The following is an 11275-nucleotide window of genomic DNA, read 5'->3' on the forward strand; positions in this document are numbered from 1 at the left end:
TTAACAATATTTACAATAATTTAACAATTTCATTGCTTTAGGACTCGAGAGACCTGACGTCCTCTTGACCAGAGATCACCGGGGTGCCTTCGCTTTAGTCTTCTTCTCGTTGAGATTCGGTTTGCCAGGGATGCTGCTAGGTGGTTCGTGTGGGCTTGTAGACGGTCGTTGTAACGGCTTGAGTGCATGTTTATCTGCTCTCGCACCGAGGGGATGTGAAGGTCGCAAGCCAGGACATCGTTCCTTACGTACCAAGGCGCATCCGCAATTGTACGTAGCGCCCGGTTTTGAATTCTTTGGACCCTCATGACATTTGAGTCTGAAGCGGTACCCCATATTTGTATGCAATACGTGAATGATGGAACCACTATCGACCTGTACAGCAACATCTTGTTGCTAAGGCTGAGCTCACTTTTACCTTTAAACTTTATGGGGTCAGAAACGTCTCCTTCACTGCGTTGCAAACTTCTGACTGAAATCATTATACCCTCTGCAATGGAATAAAAACAAGAACGAATGCTAGCTTTGCAAAGCCGGAGTTTATTTACCCATGCAGCTTTTACAAAATCATGCACTTAAAATCATATTTATTTTTCAGAAAACGTGTATTTGGAAGATTTGTATTTAATCATCATCATAATCATTTGTATTTATCAATTAAAACACCTCCTAAAGAGGTAAGAGGTCGCGATGATCGCACCTTCTACTTACAAAAGTTTAGATATCAAATTGTGTGATAAAGAATACTTGCAAATTCGACAAAACAAATACATTTTCCAAAACTTAATTACGCGTAGAGTAAAAGGGTATACTAGATTCCGACCCCATAAAGTATTTATATTCTTGATCAGGATCACTAGCCGAGTCGATCTAGCCATGTCCGTCTGTCCCTATGAGCTATAAAAGCTGCAACACTGGGATTAGGCATGTAGATTTTAGAGATTCCCGTTTCTCCTACAGTTTTGAATGCCAAAATTAAAATTTTAAGTGAAATGTATTGTCCTCATCAATACCTATCGATTGGCCCAAAAAAAGTTTGCCACGCCCACTTTAACAACCATAAACCGCCCACAAACTTCAAAAAATCTAAAAATATGAACGCGGATATCTCTATCTAACTATAAAAGATAGAGAATCGGGATTTCAGATTTAGATACCGTTGCTTTGTACGCAGCGCAAGTTTGTCACGCGAGTATGCCACGCCCACTCTTACGCCCACAAGCCCCATCTCCCTTTGGTCCCTTTAGCTAAGTAGCAGGTATCTGATAGTCGAGGTACTTCCTTGTTTTAAAATGGAAAAGCCAAAATGTTCGCCGAAATCGGACCTTGGGAACTGGGGTGGGTTGGGCACTTTGATGATTTCATTTGATAAACACACTCTTGGTGGAAAAATATGCACATGACTGCAAAATAAAAACGATACTATAGCTCAAGATATAGACATAATTTGCTTATCAAAAATATAACGTTTCAAAAGCAGTAAGCAAAGCATCGAGCATTGGTAACTTGTATTCCAGTTCACCTCCTCGCACTGCGCATGATCCGGCCCTAGGGGTGGGGTTTGTGGTGTAGTATCTGCCTGTGGCAACCCTTAGCACGATGGTGGTGCATTGTGGCCGTTCATTTTAGTTCCGTTCTGTTTGGTTTGGTTCCGTTCAGTTCGAATTGGGTATAATTCGCGTAAGGCTGAGACTTAATGGAACGCGGCAGTCACATAACAAACTTTCGGAAAAACCACCCACATGTGTGTACATATGTGTATACACGAACAAGCGTAGATAATTTTCTGGCCGAAGGATTCAGTTGTGGACATGAACGAGGCGTTGTGACGGAGCCCCTAGGTTTCCACCAATTTGATCCTGTCAAAAGTTGCCTTACTTTGGAAAGTACATCCTTTTTAGAAAGAGACCCAGGCTATTCGGATTTGAGCTCGGCTTTTCGAACATTCCAGTCAAGGAACCGAACGAAATTATCTTCAAAAATCTTCCCATCCGAGTGATTTGTGCAATAGTGCTTCGGATAAATTTGTTTCGAGATGCAAAAAGTGAAACGAAGCCTCCTTACTGAAATGTAGCTTAAAGGTCATCAGAATTTGGGTAAATACTTTCGATAACGCTTCTAATAGTTTGATCTTACAAAAGAAAATTTAAGCCAATTTGTACACATGCAAAAATGGGCAATATATTAGGAAGGTGCAAGCAACACCTACCCCTTGCCTCGTGCGTGTGTGTAAGTGCGAGAACACACTTACGTGTATCTATGTTTGTGTATTTACGAAGCAACCCTTAAGGTCGGCGACGATGGCAACGACAAAAATATTCTGTGCAGCTAATAACAAAAAAACAACTTAAAACGTAGCCTATATATTTTACCTAGGGCTAATATCTATATTTACTGTTTTTAAGGAGCATTAATTTTCTGATTTAACCTTTTTTTATTGTGTAGTTATGGACGTAGGACAGCTGATAGAAAATTATATAAAAACGTATTTGCCTTAAAACGCTTGAAATTCCGTTATGTGTGTTACTTAAATTCTTTCTTTTCAGATGCACGATAACGTAACACAAGAGACACCTTGAAAGGAATGGAGTCCATAAGTGAAATAATTGACCACCAGACCTTTAGCCAGGACCTGGTTGAAGATGCAACAGATTTCATCACCGTGGGACACCACTCGGAGCGTCAGTCCCAGTCGCACCACCAACACCAGGAGGGAGGACCCGATTCCGGCGGGGACTTGGCGATTTCGCTGCAAACTATGACTGCCTGCCCAAGAACGGACGGATCTAGTGGAGGGAAGAAACACCGGTCTGGCCCTGGCTCTCGATCCGGATCCGGATTGGTTTCGGGGTCGGGCTCTGATTCCGTTGTCATGGTGATCGACTCAATGGGCCACAGCAATAGGCAGACGTCCTTTCAAATTGTGTCTCAGCAGCTGCAGCCCAGAACAATGGCACTGCCCTTCGGGCTGCTCCAGCCGGACAGGCACAACACGCAGCAATGCCCGGAGCGAATGGTGAGTAGCAGCCCAGTGGACTTTGTGGCGTCCGACATCAGCTTGGACGGTCTGACAGTGGACTCGATGTCCCAGTCGGTTCTCTCCCAAGAGATGGCGATAAAGCAGGAACAGAAGCTACTTATTGCCCAATCGAAGTGCCTGGATCAAGGCCACAAGCGCATTCGAATGCACGTAGACGTGGCGAGTGTGAATGCAGGTCTTGGCGTGGACGTCGACGAAATGGATGACATTTCCTCCGACGACGTTGGCTGCGACGACGAGGGGATAACGCTGAATCAGCACCACCAGCAGCTCCTGGAACAGCAGCAGCAGTACGGCCTAACGAGCCACCATCCGCACCACCAAGCTCAAGCTCAGGCGCTCCACGGCCTACACCACAGATCAGCTCAGCTGGAAATGGGATTGGAGGCGGTGCACGGCGAGGTTCTGTCAGTCATCGTCCACTCGCAGGACAGCGACAAGGAGGTGGACGGCGAAGGAGACGCCGATGGGGAGGGAGACGGAGATCCGGAGGATGAAGACGACGACGATCGGGACTCGCGCAGTCGAGGGCAGCTGCTCAGCCACAGCTCGTACCAGACGCTGACCTCGGTGAATGATCGACTATCACCGCCTGGGTTCAGTCAGACATCATACGCCACCCTGACCCCTATTCAACCACTTCCGCCTATATCGACAATGTCCGAAAAGTTCGCGTACTCCGGCCACATCTCCGGAGGAGATAGCGGCGACGCGGATGTCAATGGTGGAGAAGGAGGTGGAGGAGTGGTCGAGGGTGGAGAGGTCACCAACCAATCCGCCGAGGCTGCTGGGACGGGCTCGATCTCTAGTGGCAATGTGGCGTCCTCCGGATGCAACAACAACGATTGCAGCTCATTCTCTGCCCTTACCATGCCCATGGGAAGTGGGCACTTGGGCTTGGGCGTGTTGAGCGGCGTCCAATCACCATATTCCTCATATGAAAAGCTATCGTCGATGATTTCACCTCCACCCAATAACTACTTGGTCTCGTGCGATCTGCATGCCTCGGTTTCGGGACGAGTGTCTAACTCATCTCAACTGCAGCTAAACCACAACGGGCACAAAAAAGAATCAGCAATAGCTCACGGGCACCCCCATGGTCATGCCGATGTCAATGGGGGAAAGTTTGCCTACTCTGGCCACATATCTGGAGGAGAAAGTGCAGATACCGATGTCAACGGCGAGAAGTTTTCGTACTCTGATCACATCTCAGGAGGGGACAGCGGAGACGCAGATGTCAATGGAGAGAAATTCGTTTACTCCGATCACATCTCTGGAGCAGATAGCGGTCCCGGTGTCAACGGAGGAACGTATGTATACCGCTAGAAGATTTGCCTAACACAAGAAAGATCGCTAAATTCCTGTTCTCCGACCGCGGTATAAAGTATTCTTTCAAATTTATAATCAGTAAGGGTAAATTTATTTAAAACTATAAGGCTTTAAGCATTTTAAATACTTTAGCAAGTGTTTTCAATACAAACCTATTCAGTCCCTCCATAATGTGACAGTCAATAACAAGTGATTGGGGATGGATAAACTTGATTTTAACCCTCAGACATGTAGTAACATTGCTTGATTTGGAATACAATTTGAACCTTAGCCTTAGTTGGATTTAATTAGGACATTATTTAAATAACTTAAGTTAATAATTCGCTTGGAAGACAACTATAGGAATGAACAATTTTTGTTCGTATTTCAGAGTGACCTTTCAAGGTACCCTCACGATCTTTCTTTCTTATAACACACAATTGTTAAGTTATAATCTTTAAAGCAATATTACATTTATTTGAAGGAATTGGCTTCAAATGCACCCTGAGCGGGAGGTGCGACTTCATATGCCGGTTGACCTGGAGACTCGGTTCCACATTCCGCTAGAGCGGAGATCTCGACTTAACATGCCGCCTGAGCGGGGACACTTGAACCGGCAGCTTCCTACGGCCACTCCGATCTGCCCTCCGGACTGGAAGTCAGATGACTGGAAGCACGGCAACGGTAGCATTGTTAGTCTGTCCGCCGATCTGCCAGTGGTCGTGTCTCTCACTCCAACCCCCCCTCCCGTAACAGACGATTCAGCCGGACTCAAGCTGAATGAGCGACTGTCCCCAGGGCAGAGACCCCAGTTTTTCCTGGACAAAGACCAAGAGACGAGCACCGTGACAGCAGAACAGTGTAGTCCGAACATCCACGGTACCCAGCACTCAGGGTGTGTCATCCACCAGCAGCCCCAATCAGCTCTGCTAAACGGCTTTCAAGGTGCCAGCCAGCAGGCCAAGATTTCGGTCTCTGCCTCGCCAAAAGCGTCAGTGACCTCTGGGGGAGGTGGATCGAGCCGCAATGGAAACACCAGTGACATGGAGGAGATCAACACGAAGGATCTGGCTCAGCGCATCTCGGCCGAACTCAAGCGGTACAGCATACCACAGGCGATCTTCGCACAACGTGTTCTCTGTCGTTCGCAAGGTACTTTGTCCGATCTACTGCGCAATCCAAAGCCGTGGTCCAAGCTTAAGTCCGGCCGGGAGACATTCCGAAGGATGTACAAGTGGCTCCAGGAGCCCGAGTTTCAGCGCATGTCTGCTCTTCGAATGGCCGCTGCCCAGATTCCCCAGCGAGCGGTTTTGGGGTCTGGGATGACACTTGGACCAGCAACGGGATCCACATCCACCATACCGACCGATTTGGACTCTCATGTTGGGCCAACAATGACACCAAATGGTGAGTAGAATTTCAGAAGCTATGCATAAAAGCATAGATACAAGAAAGATACCCTTGCAGCTATAACTATCATATTTAATTCGAAATTCTTAAAAATACATTACATTATATTCCCCATAGTAAAAGATAAAATGTCAAACAGACCGACGGACCAAAAATCTTTTACTTTTCTTACCGCAATTAAAAATTTGTCGTTTTCAAAATACGAAAAAATTGCGTTTTGCGTAAAGCAAATCACCAATTATTGCGTTTTGAATAGTAAATAGGGAGCCCGCCTTAATCTGTATTTTTTCAGTTAACCCACCAACTTACTTTTTCTATTTTATTCAACAATGTTCTGGAACGTCGTCCATCTGCCGACCTGAAAAACGCCAGCTCCGCCCAATGAATCGGTTTCTTCGTCTGCATCTACACCCGTCACGATCGTGTCCGCTACCAACATCGTTAGTTGTCGTCGAAAGGAAGAGCCTCAGATCGAGCAAATGCCTCAGCCAAAGAAACCGCGACTGGTCTTCACCGATCTTCAAAGACGAACATTACAAGCGATTTTCAAAGTAGGTATCAATAATCAAGGTCCCAAAATAAGGTGAAATTCCCGGTCAAACCATATATGTAATTCAAATGGAATTTGGCTGTTGGCGAAATTCATGTGATTGGTGTAGTGCTTACCACCAATGCAGGCAATTTATAGTACCTGTTTAACCTATCAACTAATGGTCAGATTTAAACCAATTTGCCACGCCGTTAGATATTTAAACATGAAAGAAAATATAATTTACACTACAAACAAATTTTCGAAAATGTTGGCACCACAACCTTTTGCTGTCTGTGGTCGCTGGAGTGGGCATATCACTCGGCTAAATCAAACATTGCCTTGATATTGAATCAACATGCAAAATTTTAAATCTAGCTTTCAAATGGTGTAGCCAAAACGAAATTTTCAGATTTCGCAAACTGTGATAAACATTTTTTTAATTGGGGTATTGATAAACAAAGCAAAATCATATTTATACTTTTACAAAATGTTTAAACATGTTTGTGACAAAGGCTTAGAAGTCTGAATGACAAACCTCAGCTTTCTAGCTCGCAGACTCGACTCTTGATCCTGCTCAAGAGTATTTATACTTTAAAAAGTCGGAAGCGGCGAATGAGTTCAGGCTTGGACTTCTATGTAGAACGGCTTACCTCATGAACATACGGTTCTATCCAAAATTAGTCTCTTACTTTATAAACTTTCTGGATTACCAAAGGTGTTATTTCTATAGTAGGATGTATACAAGAAATTAATAGAAATGAGAAGGATCGCTAAAGTCGAGATTCTAAAATATATACCAGTAGCTCTGCTATCGAATTTCAAAATAATTACACCTTTTTGCCATTTCCAACAGTGTAAGATTTTCTTAATATTTTATCTTAACGGGCCTCAACCAGGTCTCTACCGACTTTTGATATGGATTTATTGCGGCTTATCTGTTAATACGTTCTTGAAGCCTTGTCACACTAAGTAGGATTACCTATCAAGTGAGCCAAAAACCCGATTATTCCAAAAAAGTGTTTGACATTCGATTCTAAGGATGGGCGTGCGTGCGTGTTCGCTTAGCCCAGATTTGGCCATAGCTGCTGCATATACGACTATAAGGTTTATACGGGTTCTATATTATATACTGAATACTTTTTTTCAGTATATTACAGAGTCTAACTTATGTTATATTTGTTCTTCTGTTCGAATACTTGTGTCCTAGTCGAAAAATGTATAGATCTGGAACTTGCTATCGTTTAACAACTGTTTACTTCTAAATGCCCCTCAAAAATGTTCTCTGCCAGGGAGCACTGGATAATAAAGTCATTTATTTTATTAATGCTGTTAAAAATAACATTTTTAATTTTTAGGAGACCAAAAGACCTTCGAAGGAGATGCAAGTAACGATCGCGCGGCAACTGGGACTAGAGCCAACAACAGTGGGTAATTTCTTTATGAACGCCCGCAGAAGATCGATGGACAAGTGGCGGGACGATGACTCTAAAAACAGCATGCACTTATCGCATAGCCGCCAACAACAACAGGACGAGCAGGAAGAGGACGAGAGCCACAGTCAAAGTCAGGGTCAAAATCAGGGCCACAATCACAATCATAACCCGGCTAGCCTAACGCAGGAAAACTACTCCAGTCTCCATACAACAGCCATGTCTCCTCTTGGAGCCTTCGACGAAGAAGCTGATATGGACTTAGAGTTGGAAAGTCACGACTTCGATTTGGTGGACCCAGATGACCATGGAGATACCAATGATCCCAACGGGGACATGTTGTGACGGCATATCCGAAGCAGACGTCGAACGAGCAAGAAGCCCAAAGTATTGAGTCCGAAGTCATTTACAAAGTGTGTCAGCACTCGTCACACCAACCGCACCCGCACTCTGTCTCGTACGCACACGGTTCCTTCAACAAGAGCAATGGAAGTCGATTGTCGTCGCACTTTGAAGAGCAACGACGAAGATAATAATGGTAGCAATAGCGAGGGTAGCTATGACGACGACCGGGATGAGGGACTGTCGGACCATTTGGCTAAAATCAGACGGCTATCAGATGAGAAGACTACAATGAAGCAAAGCTTTCGCCCAGACGTACACGGGCAGGAGGCCAATTTCTTTATAGATGATATGGGCGTCTCCAATTGCTTGGATGACCTAAAGGTAATGATAGTCTGCTGAGCACAAAACAGTGTGAAACATTTCTGCGTCCGTTCTTTATAAATTTGACTGCTCACTGATAGTTAAATCAAGAGATTAGTAAGTGTATCTTTTGTAGACAGAAACAATTGTAAATTTACGAGTTTAGCATGATTGCAATTCAAAATAGTATTCGGGTCCGTCTTTCTGTTTCCAACCAAATTTGTTGAAGTTGTGAGGTATGTCAACGCAAATTGCATCCAGTTGCAATGGTACGATTTGCTATTACAGTTGATGTTATAAAAGTATTTTTTTAAGGGCACTTATAAAAGGTTTAACTGATTTCATCATGAAAATCGCCAGAATCGAACTATCTAAACATCCTTGTATTTCTAAAAATGGGATATCCAGGTGCATATAGTAAATAGACTCCATTGGGTAACGGCATATAAAAGGAAATATTGTGTTTTATCCGATTTGCTTGGGACTTTTCTCCTATTAAAACGGCTGAAGTACATTAATTTTAGGGCTGATTTAAGCTTGCTTGTTTTCCGTGTTTCTTAGTTTTGTTACAGCTATTAGTTAGTAGTAGCAATAATCATTTGTTATATCTCTGGGTCAGTTGTACTTTTGTACGAATCCATCAATAAATCAATGTTGGCAATTTCATAGGCTGGTTTAATTTGTGAAGGAGATTAACCAAATGAACCGTGCGAAAAAGAAGGGTTCTTGCAGCAGCGCCCAGATCTGCTCCTTTTTTCATAATCCTTTGCCTTCAAGAAGCGGCCAACTGTCGATTTGGTGCAGTATATATTATTTTCATTGATTTCCGGTTTTGTGCTTATACCGATCGCAGCAAGTCAGTTACACTTTAAGGAATCGTCAGATATCATACGTACCTATATGTTTAATGAATACTACTTTTAACTCTTAAAAGGATTGCAATTGGCCTTAGGCAAATGGACTAGGTGTCCTTGGTAAAGCAGAAATTTGTATGTATGTAGATATATTAGATTGAATAAAATTTATGATATGTAAATGGAAACACCCAATTATAAAAAACATTAATGATAATGATAATATTAAAATAACTGTATCTAGTCAAATTTATAAGATAAAACGAAATTAATTTACACAGCTTATGCAAATATTAAAATGTATCATTATTTATTTCACAATCACATTCTAGCATACTCATCCGCATTTGAAAATATTAAAATGTACCTTTGCATTAATCTTTAAAAAGAAAACAAAATAACGGCCAAATATAATTTTTTATGTGAATATATCAGAAGGAAGCGGCTTAAAATCGTGAATATTAAATACATTATAAATCGGGTTATTAATATAAGAAACTGTAAATAAATTTATTATTCAAAAAACCCTTCCAGTTAAGTTTGAACGCAGATATTCCAATAAGAACCCGCTTACTTCATGGAAGAAACTACAAATTTTGATTCACATTTAAACGATTCCAAATGTTTAAACAATACTCAAAGGCATTAAAGCAGGCACTATGTTAATATCTGTAGGATATATTATGCAATAAGAATACGCCTCTTGATGTATGCTAGTCAATTTAGTTTAAATTAAATTCAGCAAACTTACTGCGAATGAGGGGTGGGCATGTTTAGGCACATTCATAATTTAAGTATTTATGTAAAAATCAAACAATGCAATAATAAATTAATGGCAAACCTAACTATAAACGTTCCTTTATGTGTATATATCAAATCTCATTTGACAATCGTTACTCGTTTATTAGATCGAGCAAAAGCACCTCATAACTAGGTAAAAATCTAGTGACGATCGCACCTTCAACAAAGAAAAGTTCTTATATCAACTTTTGTGACGAAAGTTAATTATACGATCTACTAAATAAACACAGTTTCTAAATTTCTTACATTCGGCACGCTGCATTTTAGCAGTTTAGCTGTAATATTTTGACAAAGCGTTTCGAATGAGTAGGTTAATGCTCAGGCAGTGTAAGATGTTCTGGCCATTTTTGTTGATTAATAACTTTAAATCGGGACTTTTACAACAATGTGTAGTATGTCAAAAGTTGAGGAATCTCAAGGGCTATACACCTTAAAATTTAATTATAAATCGTTAGAGCTGTTTTTGAGAAATCATAAAAAAAAACAAAAAAAATCGGGATAAAAAAAAACTTTTGCCCATAATTTGGTAAAACGGTGGTATTTAGACAAAATTATGTAATAAAGGCGTATAGACTATTTTAAAATACCTTTCTAACGACAGTTAAGCTTAGTTCACAAGTTACGGGTGTACAAAATTTAGCTACTTATAGCTGTTTTCTTGCCAAACTAGCTAGTTTTTCCAAAAATGGTAGAACTTATGTTTCTTAACCTAGCTGTTTAACATCGTCTAGAGTTTTCAGGGCCCGAAAACAACGCTTTGGGACAAACCAAACAACCGGACAAACTGACAGTCAAAATAAAATTTTCATTTTGAGAAGTCCACCAAAATCTTGGTTTGCGTATTACTTTTGAACGGAGCATCCGATGCTGACAGTTGAGGTGTCATTCGACGCGTATTTAAGTGAAAACTAGGCTAAAAGCCGGGGGTATTTATCCCCGCCAGCCCCAACAGATCAAAATTTCTAAGGTTCCACTATTAACCTTTCACCGCTTTTTCTCCCAAACCAGTTGGTGTTTTTAAAGTCTTGGTATGCAATCCATTTAGTTTTTGCAATACCTTTCGATTGATGTTCTCGTAACAATCGGACGATCACAGTAAATTTTCATTTCATCTTGTATATATAGGAGTCGCCTTCGCCCACTCTCCTGGTGCGCTTCGTCACTACGTGGACTGCCGTCCACAGTGATTCGTCGG

The 11275-nt window shown here is 41.9% G+C and overlaps 1 protein-coding gene across 1 annotated transcript; it reads left to right on the forward strand.

The window, feature by feature from the left end:
* The first annotated feature begins 1640 nt into the window (after nt 1-1640).
* On the forward strand, nt 1641-10114 carry LOC119555809 (homeobox protein onecut). The gene is made up of 5 exons (XM_037867468.1): nt 1641-2096; nt 2547-4350; nt 4833-5755; nt 6131-6309; nt 7646-10114. Exons 2-5 carry the CDS (start codon nt 2585-2587, stop codon nt 8063-8065), a joined length of 3288 nt encoding a protein of 1095 aa, XP_037723396.1. The 5' UTR covers nt 1641-2096; nt 2547-2584; the 3' UTR covers nt 8066-10114.
* The last annotated feature ends 1161 nt before the right edge of the window (nt 10115-11275 follow it).

The sequence above is a fragment of the Drosophila subpulchrella genome, chromosome 4 (assembly GCF_014743375.2).
Source record: "Drosophila subpulchrella strain 33 F10 #4 breed RU33 chromosome 4, RU_Dsub_v1.1 Primary Assembly, whole genome shotgun sequence".
Lineage (NCBI taxonomy): Eukaryota > Metazoa > Arthropoda > Insecta > Diptera > Drosophilidae > Drosophila > Drosophila subpulchrella.

Bases quoted from the DNA above. Each gene is read 5' to 3' on its own strand.
- LOC119555809 (XM_037867468.1), top strand. From the start codon at position 2,585: ATGGAGTCCATAAGTGAAATAATTGACCACCAGACCTTTAGCCAGGAC. The intron at 4,351-4,832 runs GTATGTATACCG...ATTTATTTGAAG, and splicing joins CCCGGTGTCAACGGAGGAAC to GAATTGGCTTCAAATGCACC. The intron at 5,756-6,130 runs GTGAGTAGAATT...GAAAAACGCCAG, and splicing joins GCCAACAATGACACCAAATG to CTCCGCCCAATGAATCGGTT.